The sequence below is a fragment of the Phymastichus coffea genome, unplaced genomic scaffold (assembly GCF_024137745.1).
Source record: "Phymastichus coffea isolate CEN01 unplaced genomic scaffold, Cenicafe_Pcof_1.1 PCOF00074, whole genome shotgun sequence".
NCBI classification, from domain to species: Eukaryota; Metazoa; Arthropoda; class Insecta; order Hymenoptera; family Eulophidae; genus Phymastichus; species Phymastichus coffea.
The window spans coordinates 1,075,828-1,098,181 of NW_026706885.1; the positions used below are offsets into that span (position 1 = coordinate 1,075,828).

General features: G+C 30.9%; 5 protein-coding genes across 5 annotated transcripts in view; 2 read left to right on the top strand and 3 right to left on the bottom strand.

Moving 5' to 3' along the window:
* Positions 1 to 21: 21 nt before the first annotated feature.
* On the bottom strand, positions 22 to 1,407 carry LOC131668104 (vesicle transport protein SEC20). Its single transcript, XM_058941967.1, has 3 exons — positions 1,256 to 1,407; positions 744 to 1,158; positions 22 to 665 (listed from the first exon to the last, which is right to left on the bottom strand). Exons 1-3 carry the CDS (start codon positions 1,334 to 1,336, stop codon positions 478 to 480), a joined length of 684 nt encoding a protein of 227 aa, XP_058797950.1. The 5' UTR covers positions 1,337 to 1,407; the 3' UTR covers positions 22 to 477.
* A 158-nt stretch (positions 1,408 to 1,565) lies between these two features.
* Positions 1,566 to 4,141, top strand: LOC131668116 (DNA helicase MCM8-like). The gene is made up of 2 exons (XM_058941999.1): positions 1,566 to 1,622; positions 1,744 to 4,141. The coding sequence occupies exon 2, from the start codon at positions 1,748 to 1,750 to the stop codon at positions 4,139 to 4,141; it is 2,394 nt and encodes a 797-aa protein (XP_058797982.1). The 5' UTR covers positions 1,566 to 1,622; positions 1,744 to 1,747.
* Positions 4,142 to 4,337: 196 nt separating this feature from the next.
* On the bottom strand, positions 4,338 to 7,001 carry LOC131668118 (isocitrate dehydrogenase [NAD] subunit beta, mitochondrial). The gene is made up of 6 exons (XM_058942001.1): positions 6,891 to 7,001; positions 6,401 to 6,460; positions 6,015 to 6,224; positions 5,415 to 5,806; positions 5,142 to 5,331; positions 4,338 to 4,960 (listed from the first exon to the last, which is right to left on the bottom strand). Exons 1-6 carry the CDS (start codon positions 6,930 to 6,932, stop codon positions 4,730 to 4,732), a joined length of 1,125 nt encoding a protein of 374 aa, XP_058797984.1. The 5' UTR covers positions 6,933 to 7,001; the 3' UTR covers positions 4,338 to 4,729.
* Positions 7,002 to 7,188: 187 nt separating this feature from the next.
* On the top strand, positions 7,189 to 11,807 carry LOC131668117 (methenyltetrahydrofolate synthase domain-containing protein). The gene is made up of 6 exons (XM_058942000.1): positions 7,189 to 7,627; positions 7,697 to 7,765; positions 8,194 to 8,582; positions 8,685 to 9,031; positions 9,089 to 9,332; positions 9,450 to 11,807. The coding sequence occupies exons 2-6, from the start codon at positions 7,747 to 7,749 to the stop codon at positions 9,834 to 9,836; spliced, it is 1,386 nt and encodes a 461-aa protein (XP_058797983.1). The 5' UTR covers positions 7,189 to 7,627; positions 7,697 to 7,746; the 3' UTR covers positions 9,837 to 11,807.
* A 7,870-nt stretch (positions 11,808 to 19,677) lies between these two features.
* Positions 19,678 to 22,354, bottom strand: part of LOC131668062 (serine/threonine-protein kinase 32A) — a 49,475-nt gene continuing 46,798 nt past the window's right edge. Inside the window, exon 9 of the mRNA XM_058941898.1 lies at positions 19,678 to 22,214. Within this exon, the coding sequence (XP_058797881.1) occupies positions 22,037 to 22,214 (178 nt within the window). The 3' untranslated portion in view covers positions 19,678 to 22,036. The remainder of the gene's footprint in view (positions 22,215 to 22,354) is intronic.

The window sequence follows — 22,354 nt, forward strand, 5'->3', positions numbered from 1 at the left end:
AAAACTAAAAACAATAGAATGTTATAAAAATGACTTTTTATTTGTTTCTAGGTAAAATTCTTTTAATCAATCAATCAAAGTCAATATTTAATTTGTACTATCACATACATGTTTGATTTCAATTGTAAATATACAATTGATTCTTTAAAAAATTGAATTTGACAATCTAACTTCATTTTAAAAAGTCAATTTCTTTATTTAAGCTTCATGACTGTTATTGAAACCCATTAGATGCTTTATTTACAATGATTACTAAGCCTTGAACTTTCTTTTATGCAATCCCCTTAATTTAATAAACTTAACTCATAACTTCTTCTAGTTGACATACATTTATGTAAACAAGTTTTCTTCACCTGTAGATAATCTTGTTTTAAAATAAGTTTACAAAATCTTATTAAGCAAGTATCACTTTTTAAATTTAATTTAAGTCTGTTGCTGTGTAGTTATAAGTTTGTAAGCTCACAAGAAAAAAAAACATTAAAGTAACCTTTTTTGTAGTATATAAAATACAACAGCTAAGAAAAACATGAAAGCCAAAAATATTAAAGCTTTATCTGTGATTTCCCTTCTGCCATATTTTCCTAACAACTTTCCTGATTGTACGATGACTTGATGTTGCTGTTCAAGTTCTTTCTTTGTACCAGAAACTTTTTCGGATGATATAACTAAAAAATGCATTTCAATAAAGTATTATTTCGTTATGTATAAAACAGTATAGTATTTAATTTAACAAGAAAACGAACCTAATGTATCTAATGTTTCTGCACTTCTTTGATTTGTTTCAGCCAAATGTCTTGATATATCTAGTAACCTATCTGTTAGATTATGTGAGGTCTTAGCTAAACTATCTCTGTCTTTTCTTTTTCGCAGCAAATTCTGTTTCTCCGATGGTGCAGACAATAACTCGTCCCTGGCCAATCTGTCTATTGCACAAGAACTAACAAAGTTTGCCTTACGAAAAGCTGCCATAGCTGTGTTCAATTGACTACGATAATTTTCTATAACTGACAATAATTCGGCTTTTTTATGTTTAGCACGCTCTCGTTCAACTATATCAATCAATCTATCAATGTTATTCCTGAGAGTTGTTATGAGTGCTCGGCCGTCGCCATTAAGTTCATTCAAATATTCTAAAGGGCCAAGACATTGGTGTATATCCTGTAAATGTATATAAGTTTTGTTATTTAATTTCGTAGAAAATAAACATTCATGTTGCAATCAAGGTTATGTTTATTTCTAAATTTTTAGTCTTTACCTGAATCAAAGCAGTTAATTCTAGGTGATTCTTTATAAATTCTTGTGAAAGCGATTCAAATGTTTCTTCCTTCAAAACCATTTTTAATTAACTACTTTTTTCAATTATAATTCTTGCTACACAGCAAGCTGACGTAAACACATGACCGAACCCACGCTGCGCATGTGTGAATGTATAGGTATGTATATGTATGTATGTATTTATGTATATATATATGGTTTAGGTAGTTCTATATTCCGCAACTTGTAGCGCTAGTAGTTAGCGCTAAATTATAAGATTTAAAATTTTCGGCGGAATGGCGGCAAAAGAGCTCGGCAGCTATATACTGTGTCTCCTACTTTTCTGTATTTATACATTATTTGAAAAAGTAAGTATTTTTTTACCTGACAATTATATTTGATTGATGAATATAGTTATCGTCATTATTGAAGATTGTTATTGTTGATTTTCAACTATCAATTGTTTGATATTTTGCATCATACTTGCAGTATCATGAGTGATCCACCAAGAAAACACTTTAATCCTCGATGGAAAAAGAAAAAAATACAAAAAAATGATAAATTAAAAAAAGGTAATAGTGCAGTATTAAACACAATCGATGATGTCAAATCAAATGCAGATTCTAACACTGATGACCAGTGTTCACTTGATAAGTCTCCTAAAAGTAAGTCACCAAAGCACCGGATTGCAAAAAGAGAAACTCCATATCCTGGATGGCATTTTTACTTTGAGAATGAAGAGTATAGAAAGACTTCTCCCATTGTGGCAAAAATCCAGGCAATGGAAAAATTTTTAGAAGAAAATCCTGAATTAATAGTTCATTGTGTAGAGGAAAATACGTTTAGTATTGATGTGAATTTACTTTATGCCAGTCAAATATTTATTGAAGATTGGCCTGATTTCAAGTCAGAATTGAAAAATAAACCTGATTATGTATTGAGTTGTTTGGGACTAGCAGTGCAGAAAATTAAGCTTGATCATTTAAAACAACAAAGTAATATAGTTGACGTTGAAGCGGCTGATGCTTATGTGAACATTAAGATTTTAAACTATGATCCAGTAGTGGCTTTAAAAAGTATTAAAGTTAATTATTATGGAAAGTTTATAACTGTTAGAGGATGTATTATAAGAGTAAACAGATCTTGTCAATTGGCCTCATCATTGGTGCTTTTATGCGTTACATGTAGATTACCATATCAAGTTAAGCAAAAAAATGGAATTTATACTCCAAAGAAAAAGTGTGACTGTTGTGGTGCCAGGAAATTTGAACCTGAATTAAGCTCTCCATATGTGGAAACAATTCCAATGCAAATTGTACGTATTCAAGAACATTTTGGAGAAGAGCAAGATGATCAAGGCAGGGTGCCTCGTGTGATGGATGTAGAGCTTTATGAAGACATGGTGGATACATGTATGCCTGGAGATGATGTTACAATAACAGGTATAGTTAAAATGCAAGGTACAGATAATGGCAAAGTTAAAACTAGTGCAGTATCATCTTTATATATTCAAGCCAATTGTGTTACCAACAATAACAGAAAAGCTAAAAATAATGAAGGAATAAATATTGAACTGAGTATTTTAGACTATAAATCCATCAAAGATGTCTACATAAATGATGATACTCTAGGTGTACTTGTTCATTCATTATGTCCTGGAATATATGGACATGAGATGATCAAAATGGCTCTTCTTTTGACATTATTTGGTGGTAGCCCAAAACATACTAATTTAAGAGATAATATCCATATTCTAATTGTTGGAGATCCTGGATTAGGCAAATCTCAGATGCTGCAAGCTTGTTCTCGAGTTGCTCCTAAAGGTATTTATGTGTCTGGCAATTCCAGCTCTTCGTCAGGTTTGACAGTAACTTTAGTCAGAGAGAAAGGAGAAAGTGATTTTGCATTAGAGCCAGGGGCTTTAGTATTAGCTGATAGAGGATGTTGTTGCATAGATGAATTTGACAAAATGCCTACTCAGCATCAAGCTTTACTTGAAGCCATGGAGCAACAAAGTGTAAGTGTTGCTAAATCTGGAGTCATTTGGTCCTTGCCTGCTAGAACATCTATTCTTGCTGCAGCAAATCCTATTGGAGGGCGTTATGATAAATCCAAAATATTAGCCAAGAATTTAAATATGAGCCAACCACTTTTGTCAAGATTTGATCTGATTTTTCTCTTATTAGATCAGCCAGATAAGGACTTGGACAATTTTTTATCAGGACATGTCATGTTGATGCATACTGGTAATGAACCCATCAAGAATGAAGGACTTACAGGCTATAATAAACCAAGTAATAGCTTAGGTAATTCGCTAAGAAAAAGATTAGTTAGCTCATCAAAAAATAAAGTTCACAATGTGTCATCATCAATTCTTCGTAAATATATTTCTTATGCCAGGCAATATGTCAATCCTAGACTATCAACATCATCAGCTACAGTTTTACAAAACTATTATTTAAATTTACGTAGAACAATGAATGTAGCAGCGAATCTTGCTCCATGCAATAGACAATTGGAAGCGCTTGTTCGTCTGACTGAAGCCAGAGCAAAATTAGATTTACGTGAAGAAACAACAGAGCAAGATGCTTTAGATATTATAGAGTTGATGGAGTATACTGTATTAGGTATGGAAGACAACAAATTAAATTTCACTCTACAAAATAATAAAGAAAGTGTTAGAGGTGCTATGAAATATTTTCTAAAATTTTTGGTAAAAGATTCAGAAGAAAAACAAAGTAAGTTATTTTCTAAAGAAGAATTGAAAGATGTTGCTCTCAGAGCTGGATTTTGTAGCAATGATGTATCTAATGCTATTGACAGATTAAATGAACAAGGGATTCTTATTAAAACAAGTAGTGGCATGTATAAGTTTATACCACCATAAAGTAAATTTAAAGAATTCCAAAAATGTGCATATAAATTTAGTTACACAGTTATAAATAATTTTATATTAGCTAGAAAGTCTTTAACAAACTTTTTAATTGAAAAAATAAAAAAATTGTTTCTTAAAATGAGATAATTTAATGAAATAATTATTATTTTTAAAATACATTTGAAATTTTTATTTGATGGTTCTCCTATCAAGTATTAGTGTGAAAAAAATAACAAAAATATAAAGACGTGATATAGTTTATTTTACAATTCGCGTATATTACAATTGTCTATGACGAATAATGAGTCTTATTTTTATACTGTTTTTTTGGTAATTGTAATACATGGTTCATAGTGCTTTGCTTTTATTTTACAATTAACTAACGTCATTTCTATTTTCGATAAAATCACTTCAAGTTGCAGCTGACAGGCCATTGACGCATCAAAATGTAATAATTTACTGAGTGTTCACAGTTAAACGCATTCAATGTCCAAATACAACCGGCTGAAATTGATGTGAAAAATATGGCTCTTATCGAGTTACTTTAATATTTTTCTACGATCGGTCAATTATTTAAAAAATTACATTGCAAATAAATAATTAGCGAAGGTTATAAATCACAGCATTAGTAAACTCGGTCGTTGAAGTTTGTCCACCTAAATCTTTCGTAAGATATTTCCCATCATTCAATACACGATTCAAGGCGTCCTTTATTTGTTCTGCATAACGTCGTAGATTAAGATGATTCAGCAGCTTCACCGAACATAATATCATGGCAGTAGGATTAGCCACATTTTTGCCAACAGCTTCTGAATATGTATGTCTTGCACCCTACATAATATTTTACAAAATCATACAGTCGTTCTCTCGTAAAAATATGAAATTAATGTGAGATATTGTGTAATTTTGAATGTATAAAACAAATATTTAACAAATTTTAGGAAAAACTCTAAATTGGAAAAAATTCTTACTAAAAGAATATTACAAAATGTCATTAAAAAAATATACATACTGGTTCAAAGACGACACACTCAGCACTGTAGCTGGCTCCAGCAACAACACCGGCACCGCCAACTAATCCTGATGCAAGATTGTCTACGATATTGCCATACAAGTTCGGCGTGACCATAACATCAAATTGATGAGGATTTGAAACCATTTGCATAGTGCAGTTATCCACAATCATTGTTTCAAACTGAATTCTATTTTAGAGTTAATCGATGTATATTAATAATAGAAGATGTAAAACGACGTGAACTACAATTTGTACTACATTTTTTTTTACCTAGGATACAATTTGGCAATTTCTTGACAGGATTTTAAGAACAAACCATCTCCAAGTTTCATAATATTTGCTTTGTGAACACATGTCACCTTTTTACGTCCATTTTTGACAGCATAATCAAAGGCAAATTTAGCAATTCTTTGACTCTTGGTTGCTGTAACAATTTTCAAGCATTCAACTACTCCAGGTACAGATTCATGCTCCAAAGCAGAGTATTCTCCTTCTGTTTGTTCTCTTATAATCACACAGTCTACATTTTGATGTCTTGATTTAACACCAGGCAGAGACTTTACATGAACTACATTTGAGTAAAGGTCCAACTCTTTTCTCAATTTCATGTTTAAAGTTTGTAATTCTCCAGTATGAGAATGATCAGGAGTTGCCAAGATACCCTGCAAAAACATCAAATTATGTAATCAAGTTGACAAATAATCTAATCATACAGCTGATGTAACTCTTATTGAAAAATTTAATAAAGAGGTTTGATATTACTTTTTTTTAAAAAGAAAATATCCATTTATTTTATTCAAAATTTGGATTCAATTATATGATTATTGTTTTCAATATATTTTGATATAAATTAGATTTAAATATACTCACTTTGAGACAAACTCCATTCCTAGCAATACTATTAGATACTTGTTCTAAAGGAGCGCTAAGAGTTGGGTTGACTTCAGACAGAAAATAAGGCTCAAACTCTACTGGAACTCCAGCTGATTTAAAAATGTTTTGAACTGATACAACAAGTTCTGGTCCAACACCATCTCCTGGAATAAGTGTACATTTTGTAGAACGATCTGGATCAACGCCCTGCAAATGTTATTATAATTTAATTAAATATTTCTTACAAAGTTTGATTTACATTTACATAGTTAATTAATGATATACTTTTTATGTGTATTTACCATATTAAAATTTATATATTAGAAATAATTGAATCAGTAATAAATCAATAAAATAGCCACAATAAAATAAATATTACTTACAGCTTCTGTAAACCGAGAAGTTCCAACATGGATTGTTCTAGCTGATCCTTTCAGGGAAGTCTGGAAAAAGAGTTTTTAATTAGTTACTTGATATCAACAATTGACGAGTTATGTACATATTTGTCATCTACTGATATAATAAAGAAGTAGATATTAACCAAATGACCAAAAGCTAGTGTTCCATACATAAAATAAATACCACGATATCTAAATAAACAAAAACTGACAAATAGGTAGATTGACAGCAAAGTTTTGCAAATAAATTTCTTGATTCCGTTTAGTTAGGATGCTCTTGGGGAAAATCTATAAAAGGCAAGCACATGATTAAGTCACATTAGACAGCTGTGAAAATCTTTCGTTCTCGTATGCACGAGGGGCTACAGTCTCATCCAATAAATTCAATCAAATAGTCAATGCTAGTTTCTTTGAAGGACAACAGGAGGACTTTGACACGAACGTAGATAAGCATTAATTTATGATATTTACTTACTTGAGCGAGCACCTTGCAAACATTCCTCACAAGCAAAGCCATTTTTTGAGAGCAACCGATGCTGCAAATACGAGAGCTAAAACGACCCGCTGCTGCGCGGAGCAGCCGAAATCGCGCTCAGGTGCGGATTTCATTGGTCGTTGAACCCCTACTTTTTTCATTTCATCATTTCTCAAATAAGCATTATTTTTTAATATGGTAATAAAAAAAACTTGGAAATAAGTTTTATTTAAGGTTATCGCTTAATCGTAGAATTGACAAAGTATGAAATGTTTTGTTTATAATCTCGTTCGGAATGCCCGTTTGTTACAGCCCTGCAACTGTCGTGGACTATCGACAATCTTCGGCTCTGACAAATCTCTCGGCTAAGCGACCGAAAAAAACAAAAGTATCCATGATCGTCCAAGTTCAGAGGCTTCAATCGCGAAAAATCTTCTTCCGTGACGTGCGAAATTAAAAAAAGCTCTTTGCCTCGACATTTTTTAAGCAACTTTGATTCATTTTTCTTCGTGATTATTTACGATTGATTCAAGGAAAGCTGATTTGACGAAAGGGAGAAAGAGAAAAGTAGTGAGTTTTCGCATTGATCAGTTTGTCGCCTTGGTCACTGGAAAAAACTTCGTCTTTCGACAGAAAATAGAAAGCGAAGGCGCGCGAGCTCAGGAAATAGCTATTAAAAAGCTGGAAAAGAAGAGTTACTTGATACTGAATTTGGAGTTGGAACTGTGCATACTAATGTAATAATACCGTTCATTTTTCAACTATATTTTTTGTCAACGTTTACTGATCATATTAATCATCTTCAGAAAACTGTAGGCTATACTCAAAATAAACGGTACAACTATTAGCTTGTACCATGTCAGAGGAAAATCAAGGTGAGCATAAATATGGAAAGCTCAAAATTATACACACGCGCGCACATACACACACACACACACACACACTATATATATACACAAAATATGTTATATATATTTCTCATTTTACTGCTATTGACATTTTTCCAATAATCATGTTCTCATCAATAAAGGACAATTCGTACTGTCATTGGGGAAATATAAGATAATTTAGAAAAAATTGGATGAATAAAATTGCACTGATTAATATTGTATTTTTATCCCTTTATCTTATAGTATTGCAAAAACTATATGTAGTATTAACAGTATTAATTAATATTATATATTTTAAAAACTTAAAAATGAATTTGAAGAAAAATATGATTTCTTACAATTATTTGTAATCAATTTATGTATGAATTTGAAAATGACCCTATATGATTATTAACCTTCCTTTCATATTCCAGCTGAAGTTAAAACAAAACAAATTTTTCGAGAAAAAGTATGGACTCATATGGCCAAGGAGGAACTTACAAATTCCTTTCGAAGTTTATGCAACAGAATACCTTATTTCAAGGGAGCTACTGAGGCTTCACAGCGTCTTAGTGAATTAGATGAATTTAAAAATGCTAAGTTATTAATGATAAGTCCCGATAAACCTCAAGAATCTGTGATAGTATCATCTCTACAAAGGGAAAAAGAGATTCTAATTCCAAGGCCAAGATTACTAACTGGATTATTTCATAAAGTTAAAAATGCCAATGGCTTGCCCGAAGAAGAGATAAAGAATACTATTACCAGACATAATATAAAACAATTAGAAAGCCCTGTTGATTTTAACACTATTGGTCTCAAAGTATGATATTTTTAATTTATGTTATGCCAAATATACTTTCTTATACTTAATTATATCATAATTCAAATATCTATTATGAATCTTATGATTTGTGGTATTAAGGTGGACATGGTTGTTTTGGGATCAGTGTGTGTGAACAAAGCTGGTTATAGGATTGGAGATGGTGAAGGTTTTGCAGATCTAGAGTTTGCTATTTTATCAAGAATGAAAGCAATAGATGAAAATACTATTGTTGTCACTACTGTGCATGACTGTCAAATCCTTGATTATCTTCCAAATGACATATTTGAAAAGCATGATGTACCTGTAGATATAATTATTACACCAACTCAGACAATTGTTATCAACCCTAAGACTAAGAAACCTTCTGAAATCGTTTGGCCAATAATCAGTAAACGAAGACTGGCAGCTATACCAGCACTGAACGACATTAAACAATCCGAGGAAAAGTAAGTTGATAAACGATTTTTCAATACTAAGTATTTGTGTATTTTTTCTTTTTATAGAGAAGGGAAAACTGTGGATTTGAAGGAAGAAGATTCAGATATTGAATCTCGAAATAAAGAGAAAATCCGCATAAAAAAAAAAATTATCAAGTTGCGGCCAAGATTAAGCGAGAGAAGAGCTGTTCTACAGTCTGATTCTACACTCAAAGAAAACGATAAAAACAAGGACACAAGGCGAAAGCCTTTCCCCAGAAAAAGAAGATTGCCAAAATCAAAAGAAAATGATGAAAACGCCGAAGAAAAAGTTAGTATTTATTGATTACTATGATAATATTAGCAAATCAAGATTTATAGTTACTCGTTTCATTTCTGTATTAACTTCATTTACATTATTTTTTAATTATTTTCTATGTAAACTCAGTTAAAAGATCATCAAACAAATGCCAAATCAAAGCGACACCGTCAACGATTCAATGGATTGCGAGATCGCGTGGATTTTTCTCTACGACTATCAAACATCGCCTCGTCTGTTCGAGTTCGCGACTTAAAAAGTGCCTTACTTGAACGTGGCGTTAAGCCAAGTAATATAATTTGGCGTGGACAACGTGGATTCTGTTATTTACATTTCGGTAAACTACGAAAAAAAAGCAACGAGGAAATTCAACCGGTGCAGGTCGATTCTATCGTTGCTAATTTGCAGCAATTAAAAATTGGACAAACTGCTGTATCTAACGAGAACTCCTTTATTATTGTTGAGCCAGCCGAACCAGTAACTAGGATTGAAGTTACTGATGTTAGTGCTGTTTAGTTTTGAAATGCATTAATATTATTGTTTTCTTTTCTTTTTGCAAAAAAGCATTCTTTATTTTTTTATTTTATTAACTTAAAAAGACTTGTTTCAATTTTGGTAACATTGATTGCATTAAATATGAATTTTAATATTAAGTATAACAATGCATACTTATTAGATTTTTTTGTAACTTATTATTAGATTTGGTATTAATTATTCATTAAGTCATATGAATAAATGGAAACATCGTCCAAAACCAAACAAGATCGGAAGAGCAAACAATTATAATGAAATTTACAGGTTTTTAAAAAGCTAGAGATTAAAAGGTTGACTGCATTGCGTTTAGGCTTTATATAATTTGAGTAATTAGATGTACATGACGTGATATAAAATCGCTTGCGAAAATTTTAATTAAAAAGCATTTATTCGTCCTATTACAATTTTCAATGTAATAATTATTAGGCTTCTCTAACTTTCGTATTTTAGCGTTTACCATTGATTATTCTTTCAAATTTGACATAATCTTTTTATTATTTGATGAGTAATTGTGTTTAAGGCCCCTCATCGATATCTATAGATGTACGGTCAATAAAGAAATTTTATCGTGACTTTCCTCCAATTGTTTGCCTAAAATATAAGTCAATGGTACTCGAAAAAAATTATCATCGACAAATGTTCATACCGACAAATCTTCATTAGGACTAATTAATCTTTAAATATTTTGATTAGTGGTTTCTTCATAAAAAATTTTTAAAAAATCAATGATGTTCCCTAAATTAGTTTGGTTATAAGGTGTGATAACATTTTGTTTTTTCATCGTGAATGTAAACATAAATGACAGCCGAATATTACAGTTAATATTTTGATTTTTTTATTAACTAACTACTGCTTAAAACACTCCAAGACTGATTAGTCGCACTTTAGATATGAATATTTTTCAAAGTCCATTTTCCGACCACCTTTGTTTTATATTTTAGACAAACAGTTAGAATTACGAGACAAAGTTACGAAGAAACTAATCCATTGACTGTGTATTTATGAATATCGATCAGGGGTCTTATTTTCAATAATCTTATAATATGGAATAACTTAACTATAATAAACTAACGATATTCCACTTTGGCATAAGATTTCCACGTGTGGAGATTAGAAAATACTAATAAAATAATCCATACTTACATTATATGAGCAATGTAATAATATAAGGTTTTGCATTATTGATAACAGACTGAGACTAGCTTGTTACAAAGTTGGAAATATTTTGAGAAAAAGTATTTTCCTGATGTATTAAGAAGATTAGAATAATCTTTGATAAATTGATACATGAAGTCATTTCGGCAAGTGTCATACATTATATTATAATAAGAATGGAAAGCGCTATTTACCCTTAGAAAACTTATGCTACTTTTCCCCATGCAAATGTATGTTACGTTGTACATGAGCTGACAAAGGGTCTCACAGTATGATTTTGTGATATTAAAAAATATTTTGTTTTTTTTTTATAATATACTTCAATTAAATCAATGATAAATTATTAATTCCTTGCATGTTTAACTTATAAAAAAATATTTACTTTTATTTTTCTTAATTTTAATTTTTTTGTAAATTCACAATTCTATGCGTGAATATATGAATGTTATTCTAATAATAAATACGCTTATTTTTGGAACTCTAATAAGCATGTAATAATGTGCCTACAACAACAGAATAAATAATAGTTGAAAGGTACTGAATTTGATAAATAGTACCTGTCGTAAAAACTGATAATAATATTTCTATATTATATCATAACAGTATATTCGTATTGCGTAAAAACTGACACGAAATTATAACTTGAAAATTAAAATTAGGCTGATCAAAAATTATTTTTCTAAGAGTATTTTTAAATGAAATCATAAGACATTACATTTCAATAAGTGTGCCAAAAATTTTTTTTATGAAACGATTAATAATACTTGAACGATTTCTAAGAAAACATTGAACTATATTTATGCGTTTATGTTACAACCTTTGTAGTTAGTTATGCTATAAGTGCTTAATGTAATGATTGTTTTTTATATTATCCAGTGATTAATGTTGAGTTTCTTCAATAAATTTGTAATATTAACAAAATGTTATCTATTATTTATTTTACCATTTTTAATAAAATTATAATCTATACGATAGGAATATATGCAATAAGCGATATTGCAGGGTTTTTATTAGTCCCCCGCAAAATGAAGCAAGATGAGGTATATATATTTTATTACATATTTACAAATGTACATACTAATTTGATTTTGATATCTTCAGAAATATCGAAGCAGTAATTAAAAAGTAATAAGATTTACATTGGACAGTGTAGAGGCTGCAGCACTGTTCTAAATTAAAAACAAAAAGTTCGACCAATAAACAACCAGCAATATTTACGAATAGCTAGCTTTGCAAAAAAACAATAAACACAAATGTTGATAACGTTAACATACGCAATTTATCCGTATTGAAATGACTAAGCTTTGAGAATTCGAAGCATGCTTGAAACGTTTTTTTATTTTTGCAAGAAAAAAGCTACGACATACATATGATTGAGCAAATTCAGTTTTCGCTACTTCTTACTTGCTGCGAGAAAAACTTAAAAAGAAGAAAAAAAGAACAAAAAAGATCATTAATAGACTTTTTTAAAGAAAAAGAAAGGAAGAGTGAGTGGAGGTGCGAATCGTGTTAACGTCTCCAATTTTTCATAGAGCTTGTCGAGGTAATAAGAAGATCAGCTAGCTTGGGTTACCTTGGTAACGCAAGGTACGAGCCTGACTGCTGGCATCAGTCTAGCTGGCGGTCTTTAACCGTGTGCCGCATCGCGTATATGTGTACTTGGGCACGCGACTCTACTTCTCGCTGGTAAAGAGACTCAGTGATTGCGCTTTCTCGGCCCTTTGACGACGAGCGAGCTAAGCTTACCGAGTTTAGACCTTCAAGTGCAGCTGGCATTTACTTGCTGTGGGCACACTTAATCATCTTAAGAAAGTGAATGTTATTGCCATTGCTCTTTTCGTCACTTTGACGACTAACGCCGTGTCATTCTTCATTGTTCGAATACTGATTTCCCGTCCTTGCAGATTACTTTGACTAGTATTTACTATCTTCAAATAGTCTAATTTGTTTGATATTCATTTTTCGTTTTCATTTTGCAATTAAAAATAACACCTGATTGAAAAAAAAATTTTTACGTGATATTTGTCAACTATTTAAGTTCAAATAAAAATATAAAATAAGTTTTCTGGATCTATATAACAAGCTGTGACAAAATTTTCTTGAATTGAGTTATAAGTTTCTTGTAGTTCGGAGCTACCATAAGTATACGTTATTAAAAATTATGTTGAAAAAATAGGATGAAATGAGACTGTTCTCGATGAAATATTAATGAGTATACTCAAATGGAAAGTTATTATCATCTCGCTCATGAGTTCTCATAATAACGTTAGTGTAGCTGCACTCTTTTATAAACAAAGTATATTTTATACAGTATAATTAGTGATTCGATGTTGTTTTTATATAAATACGCATTTACGTTATTAATCTAATTTCGTTTCATTGACATTCACACATCGTCAGCTATAAAAATCCAGTTTTCTTTGAAAAAGCTATACATATCGCACGACATGCTATTTTACGAAAATATCTGTTATTCCTATCATTCCACATTTATAGAGATCGTAGCAATATTATCACAAATAAAAAATCGAACAATCGTGTCAATAGGCATACAATCATGTGACAATTGCACGGGTTTGTAAATTAATTGTTGACCCAGGGAAATCTGAGAGCCACACTAAAAACATATAGTACATATTAAAAAACACATAATTTTGTACAGAATAGCATAATAAGGATGAACACATAAAAACTGTATGGTGTAATTCTTAACGTAAGTCGAAATTAATTACGAGAAAATCACATTTTCGTGTCGGCTGATATTTTTGCTTTAACGTAATGTAGTTAAGAAGCCAGGTATGGCCTCGTGGCCTTTTCAATTTTAATTGATCAACCAAGGCTTTTTTTACATATTTTGATCTGCCAAATTTGTATTATTTAGATGAATTCTCGCAACGAAAATAGACACGTATAGAAAAGTAGGTCTTATCTATATAAAAAACTCGATAAACTAGAAAATTGTCTGAATGCTTTTTTATTTTTAATAGCTTTAGTTTTATATATTAAATCAAGAAAAGTTAGATTTATGTTAGATTATCATTTTATTATCTTTTACTGCATTTTTAAAATCTCATTATGTCTATACCAATCTTTCTTAATGATTTTCCCTAATGTATTTCTAAACGTTTGAAAATAGTATGTATATTAAAAATTATTTTCTAATACCTTAAATTAGTTAAATAAATTTATAAAAATTACATTACGATTATTTATACATATGCTGCAATGCTTATCATTAACTATTTTATAAATTTTTCATAACTTTCCTTCTTGCCAGATTTATCTTCCAATAGTATCAGGTGCAAATCATAAAAACAAAGTTTTGAAAAGAATACTGAGATGACGAGCTGTATTTTTGTCTGTAAATGCATAAAAGTAGACAGAAGAAAAAGATAAATATTTGAGAATCTTGTTCTATCGAAAGAAATATTGAATATGCATATTTCAAAGAAAATTCTAAGTTTCTATCATGTCACACTAAAATTCCTGCTTACATCACAAACCCTATACATAAAAAATTGTGTGGGCCACATAAAAACTATTATGCACAGTAATATGGAACGAGTCAGCGTGTATCGATTCGTACGCTATGGCTATGTTACTGTGCACAATAATTTCTGTGTATAATAAAACCGAGCACAATTGTCAGTATGCCACCTCTTGAAAGTACAATCTCTCTCGCTTCGAAAAGCTTACGCTATACTCGCGCGCAGCTGGCCTTCGCCTAGACGAGCGAGAGAGTTATCAAATCTACGTACTGTTTGCACTTCTCTTGAAATTTTCTCACTGCGTAGCATCAAAAAATTTAACATACAAGAGAATCAATGTAAAAAATTAAAGGATTTGATAATTTAATAAAATGTAACTCGCAGTAATATCTCTCGAAAAACTCTTTCGAAATTCGTGATTTTACTCCAGATCGCAGGAAATTTTAGGATTTTGGACAGGGAAGTTACTCTCCAAGTCCTTAAAAATACGCTCTGTGCAAACTAGCACGGAGCTCTCTGACTTGAACCAATTGATGAGAGAACCAACCAACAGATCACTGGATCAGTCACTAGTACCAACAGCAGTTTCTCATCGGAAAGTCAAGTAGCGAAGCGAGCAAACGTACCAAGGACTAAATATTAAATGTTGTTGTGTGCAAAACTACAAATATTGAACAGAAGTTTTTAAATAAGACATAAAGAGTAAAAAGGGCTTAAATGAATTTTTATCGGTTCTTTAACTCACCCTATTTTTCAAGTATGTAGATACCACGATCATCGTTTGGACCTGTAGACTTAGTGTGAGTTGGATGTGGGGCACATTTATTGTAAGAAATTGCTTAGTAAGATGATTGAACATGTCGCATACTTCCCGTAGGCGATGTTTAGGTGTCAGGGTAACCGCAGATCGGCGAGACATTATCCACGAGGGTGGACAGCAAGCTTATTGAGATCATTGAAAATACAGCTCAATTATGGTAGACGATGCCTAGATGCCAGGGTGACCCCCCAGGTCAACAAGATAAAATCTTTTCGCCAATCTTATCAATGGAATCTGATTTGTTAAGTTGCATTGAATTAACCAAGCTTTCAATCCTAGATAAAACCGACACGCAATTACTTGACCAACTTTACATTTGCCAATTTAATGAATTTTGCTTAAGAAATCAGGTACAACTGACGAAGGCAGATCTGACATTTAGTTAATACAAATTTGTTTTTTTTTACTAGGTTTTATCTACGAATTTTCGAAATATACTCGTGAACATTGAAAAAATTGGTAGAAACTAATTATTGAAAAATAATTAAATTAATGTTGACTTCCTTTCTAATACTGATGAGTATTTTTCGTTAATATTTACTTTGAATAAGAAGAAAAAAGTCTAAAAGTCTTAGTAGTAAAATGAATTGCTGTAATTTTAGTCCTGCGAAAAATTCTTTTTTTAATAGATTTTATCATATACTATCCAATCGATAGAATTCAAATTTTGCGTTAAAAAAATATTTGGTAATCCTTATATAAATTACAGACGTACAATGAATACATGCGCTTGTTTCATTAGCTATATCTACAGTATGGTGATCGTGAATCCAATACCTCACATGTTAACGAGCTCGTCCATACTTCACTACTTGTAATCAAATAATGCAGTAATACATCAATCTTCTGATCCTTTGTTATATAGTGCAACAGAATATAACACCATCATCTGTTCCTTTCAAACATTGAAAAATAGCAGCATCCTACATTTCAGGGGAACACGGATCTTATATGATGTTTTTTTTAACGTTGCTTTTACATAATAATCGAAGTGTATTTTAATAAAAGCAAAGAGTTTCATATCGTTAATGTTTTTTTAAACTAACTAACGAATAGTGGCTCAGTGAATAAGAACTCGAGCTTCTATGTAAAAGGTCGTGGGTTCGAGCCCATTTTGATCATGTGAGGGTTTTCAAAAATAAAACTTTCATACGTTTGTTACCGTTTTTACTTTAAACTGTAGGTCTCGTTATGATGGGTGCAAAACTTTCTCCCCCTGTACTATTTCAAAAAAATGGTGGGGGAGGTAGGTCTACTTACTCATGCCTATAGGGAGCCAAGGCTAATGCGTACAGATTCAGTATACCTCTGCAGCGTTCCACGTGGACGTAGTTCTTGAAGTTATAATAATAATAACAATTACAATTAATATTATTCTCTATTGCGCATTGTTTTTCTTCCCAGAAGTATTTGAATCTTTTACGGCAGATACACAGAAACTAAAGAGCTATTTGGTTTTACTTTTGACGTGTGTATATTACGTTAGATAATTTTGGTTAAAGTGACCAACACAAAATAGTTCCGTTTCAAGAATAAAGAAAACCTTTCTAATTGATTATTTCAAAACAGAAACACAGCAGCAATTCTTAGTTTATTGATGAATAAAAAGTTGCATCACACTCGTCTATATAATTATATAGCTGCCTTCATATGTATTATATATATGTATATACAAGCAAAGACTAGGCGGTGCCGCGAAAGAAAGTTTCGCCCCCTTCGAAAGTTATCACGCTGAAAAGTTTGGAGCACTCGTTCATATCGTAATCTTGTTTAAAGGTTTTTGTTATCATTTCACCAAATGATGCGCGCCAAAAGTTTCATAAAAAAAAAAGAGAAAATGTTGCCAACTAAGAAAGTTCATTTGCCAAGATGCAAACAGGCGAAGAATAACAAATAATTATGAAGTCTCTTACTCCAACCAGCTGGCTTATACATGTTATTTTCATTGTAACTGTTACGAGAAAATCAGATGAAGAAATACGAGGATATCTTACAAGAGTATAAGCTTGCGCAAATCAAATTAGCCTGCTTGTAAAAGAAAGTACGATTTCTACTTTTGACAACTGTTATGTATTACTTTGTAAATTTATATTTATGTTTCTTTTATCAGAAAAGCTGTTCTTTTTTATTACTTTCTGCATTTATTGGTTGCGTGTAAAAAGTGTTTTACGGTAAATCTTTCTGTTCTAGACGTATACCCACTGTTCTAATTCGAATCGTAAAAAAGTTTCTACAAAAACTTTATAGTATATTAATTTCATTTTAAACTGCTTGTAACAGTAACTTTTATATGAATTTACTTCCCTGGAAGGACGGTGACGCCATTGAAACTCTAATTGGAATAAGTTTCACAATGAAGTCATATACGTACATGGAAAAAAATTGCGATGTAGATTTGATTAAAATTTTTCATTTTTCTTTCTAGTTTTTTCTAACATTTATTTGTACTTATTATTATTAGAAAAGAAAACATTCGTACTTAAAAGTTAAAAGAAAATTTTAGTACCTTTGAAACAATTATAAATACACATTTGGTTGGAACCTGAAGTAACAAGATCCCGCAGTTCAATGTACAAGGTACATACAGTCTTTTGAGAAAATTAAAAAGTTTTTATAGCTGCACTTAAACTAGAGAAGAAGTATACAGTAAAGTTAGAAAATTAGGTATGTACAAAATCAATTTCATTTGAATTTTTATTGCTCATAAAATAGCTCTCATACTTTCAATCTTCAATTTTATTTTTTATGTATGCAGCGACGTTTGAAAACCTTTCCTGTTATTTCTGTTTCTAGTAGCCGCGTGATACTGATTTAAAGAGTCTTTTCAATTTATTGTACAGAATTACATTAAATACAAATCAAAAATATTTTCGAACGTTTGGCATATACGCATTATTTTTAGATATGTGAGCATTTCGATCCACGTGATATTTTTTATAAAAATATTTGTTGTAAGTAAATATACTCTGATGCGTGAGATATGAATCTCGTATAATTACAAATTTAATATCTGCATATCAAGAAATTATAAAGAATTGGGCTATAAATATTTTATCAATATCTAATGGACGTGTATGTGTAGATCATAAATAATGCGGAAAATAGTCTAAAAAAATAAATAAAAGATCTAATCATGCAATTTATTATTTCACATTTAACTGATGCTCTACAAATAAAATGAAAAGAATAATTCATATTAGGAGAGATTCGATGGATTAGATCAACGTGAAACATTGAAATGTTTGTAAAATAGCTTGTATCTATATTCCATAATGTAGTAAAATCAAATGTCCGAATATAGTTTTGAATAGTTTCTTTGTTATTCAGGATCTTCTAACGAACGTTCTTTTGTTTGTTCATATATTTAACTGAATCTGTCACCGATAATTTTTCAGATATATTTCTACCACCTAAGCTATCTTACTGTAAAATAAAATTTCTTGTTATAATATGGAATTTAACTTTCTATAAAAAAGTATTTCTCGTATTAAACATCTATCATGAATAAGTAAGTTTTTTTCATTTATAATTTATCAATTTTCCTTGATTCCATCATTAAAAATAGATAATTAACTTATTTTTAAAATGTTGTATTAAAATTAAACACCACACTCGCACATGATAGTTTGCCAAAATAAATACTTACTTATTTGATATAATAATAACGTACGGTCTTGAACAAAATTGTATCATAACAGACATGCAAGCGAGGGCTTTAATCTCATCAACATTGGTGTCACGAATGGTAGCATGATTGGATGGAGCAGGCATGAAGACGAATGAGAATGTAAAGGCAGACTGAAAAGAGCGGAATGCTACTGCCAGTTGCATTCGAACTAAATTTCTCTTCTTTCAATCATGCAATAAGCGGTACTTTGAAATTGCCTCTTTAATTTTCAATACTATATTGAGTATAACATTGAAGAAATTATTTAATCTTAAAAAGCTCCGAAGGAAATTTACCTTTTTATTAAAATAATGTTTCATAAACTGAATTCAATATTGTCTACAATAGATTTTTTAAGTTTTCTATATGTCGTTATCTCACCTGTAATACATGATTATGAAATAGGTTTTAATAATAATAGGTATGGCATATTTGAAAGTACAAACAAATTTCAAAAAGTGTTCAAAAAACACAGAGTATATTAGTTTTATGTGATAAGAGAGGAGATTTAAAAAATAAAAATAGGATGATAATTGAATTTAAAAAAATATTTTAAATATTTACTTATATCATATGTATATGTTTTGTCGTGATGAGTATAACTCACTTTTTTTTAATTTTTATTCTATATAATATCGATAAAATTTAAGGATGATACATAGGTTGAAGAAAAATCAAGCAACACATTTCAAGAACATCATTTTGCATTTTAATATCTGTATCAACATAACATGTACTAACGGCACCATTTTGACAAATACAAGAACAATCATTTTTCTGAAATGACAGTCACTTTTCAATAATAATAACTTATCCGAGACCAAAAATTTTCTGGCTACAAGCTCAGTAATTTCCTCTTGTAAATTCCTGTGTGAAAATATTACAGATAGATAACTATTGAGTTGCCGTGTTAATTTTTGAAGTGGCTTCCCAAAAACATTATCTATGACCTGGAAAAATTATATTTAACAAGCTATTTAAATTTGGGCTTCAAATTATTGAACGTTGTATAAAAATAAACTCGGTTTTTTTTGTAGAAGGAATAAAATCAAAAAGTTTGATCCAATTAAATAATTCAGATACCTTGTAATAAAATCACAGTCTTCTATCATTCATCAATTTAAAAGAAAATATATACATCAAATGATAAATCACACAGAGAATATTGAGAAAATATAAATTAAAATATACGATAAAAATATAAGATGTTTTGTTTACACCCGTTTATGCTATCCATTTTATAAAACCTCCAATATAAGCTATTAGTGAAAAATGTGCGTTCAATTTTTTACAAATTTATCATGTATTGCTATTCTAAAGTTCCAAATGTGTATCTCAACGGAAGACTGTTATATTAAATGCGATGATAAATATACACAATTTATTTCGTATAATACAACACAATTGCTTTGATATCAAAAAAGAAAAAATTAGTTGTATTATTTGAATACTAATGAATTTAATAAAATTCGAAACATTTAATTCAATGTTTCTCAAAAATATTGTATTCACTAAACATATATCTTTAACTATGAAGTATAAACGTAAATTAGGGTTTTACATCAATAGTTCAATTATAATGTTTCGTATATATAGGTTTAAGAATAATTACAATACCAACTATAATTTTATCATTCTTTTGTCACTCAAAAAGTGTTCAATTACGTTATTCTTTTCAACAATATTAAAATTTACATAGCTAACTTTGAGTTGATTGTTGTAAGACTCAAAATACATTTATCACCATTTAAAAAACTCTTGTATAATTTCTATCCTTCAAGTTTCAGTATAACAGAAAAGTTATTTCAGACTTAATAAAGATTAGTTTTTGTGCTACAATAGATTAATTCTGTTGACCTTTCAATGGTTTATAGTAAGAAATAAACTCATATAGCTATTGGACGAAATGTTAGAAAACTACTTTTACTTTGTTGATTAATTTTTCCATTGATAAATACATATATTTCTATGTAATCGATATATTATTTGTATTTTGTAATTCATTACGTTAAGGCAGATTGAAATTTGAATTTTTTCAAATGTAAAACTTAAAAGGCATTTTGCATTGTAAAATACTAATAAGTATCAATTGCCGATTGATCTTATTAGAAAAGATGATGCGTTAAATTGGCGAAAGGAAACTATAAATTTGATTTCAAGTTATAACAATTCATCTATATAGTAATAAAGTTATTCATAGACATCAGCCATGGTGACTTAGTAACAATTTAATTTATATTAGACTGTGATTCAATAAACATTTAGTCTTTACTATTTAATTTATTAACTCGTTTACTAAACTACTTTCTGTATTTCCATAATACCAATTGTATTTTCCAAGAAAAAATGTAAAAGATTATTTGGTATCTGAAATATAAATAGAGTTCTTGTAATATACGTCACTACTTATTTTACGAAGTTACTGTATTTAAATTTATTTATATAATGAAAATTTGATTATTCATGTAATGAAAATTTGTCGATAAACTATGTGTTGCAACATAATTGAGTATGTAAATGAATATATTTCGATGAAAAATGCAACAATCACGCGCAGAAGGATGTACACATCATTTCCGTTCTAATGTATCGCATTAAGGATCGAGATATCTGAGGCAGTAACTTTTTGTAAAATGTACCCTCTAAATTATCCTTTAAATATTTACATTTGCACTAATCCACCTACTATAATTTGCTAATCGTGTCTTTTGATTGAGTGATTTGTTTTGCTTTACAAGTATAATCTTATACGTTTATGTTCGTTTATTTCGTGCAATATATTTGGTCATTTGATTTCACGAGCGCGATCGGATAATCTTTTGTCGCTGTAGAGTCCTCGGGAGTGTCGTCGCGTTTCACTGTCGCGCTCGGAGGCAAAAGCAAAAATACAGGACGAGCCCGAGCAGAGCAGGGAAGAGGCGCGCGCGCGAAGCCACGATTCGGGTCAATAATAATCGGGACACAGGGCTCCGTAGCAGCTTGCATTTAGTCATCGCGGCTGCGGCCTGGGACAGAGGCAAGAACAATAGAGGCCTGCGGGCCTGGGCGTGCCCTAAGAGGTCGACGCCTCGGGGCTCGCGTCGATGTAGTCGAGTGCAGGCGGCTGCTGCTGGTCGTCGCGGCGATGAGCCGGCGAGCTGCAAATGCGTGCCCTCACGCTCGCCGTCGAGACGCTCAATCGGCTCGCTTCCTCCTTCACTGGATGAGGCTGCTGCTGAGGCGACTGCGCTCTGAAACATACACGCCCGCGCTCATTCGTTTTCTAATTATTGGAGGGCATCGTCCGCGTCTGTCCCGAGGGACTTTATCTGTTTGTTTAATCTTCTGTGGTTATGTGGGTCGCGCTCGCCGCACACTTGTCTCACTCTCT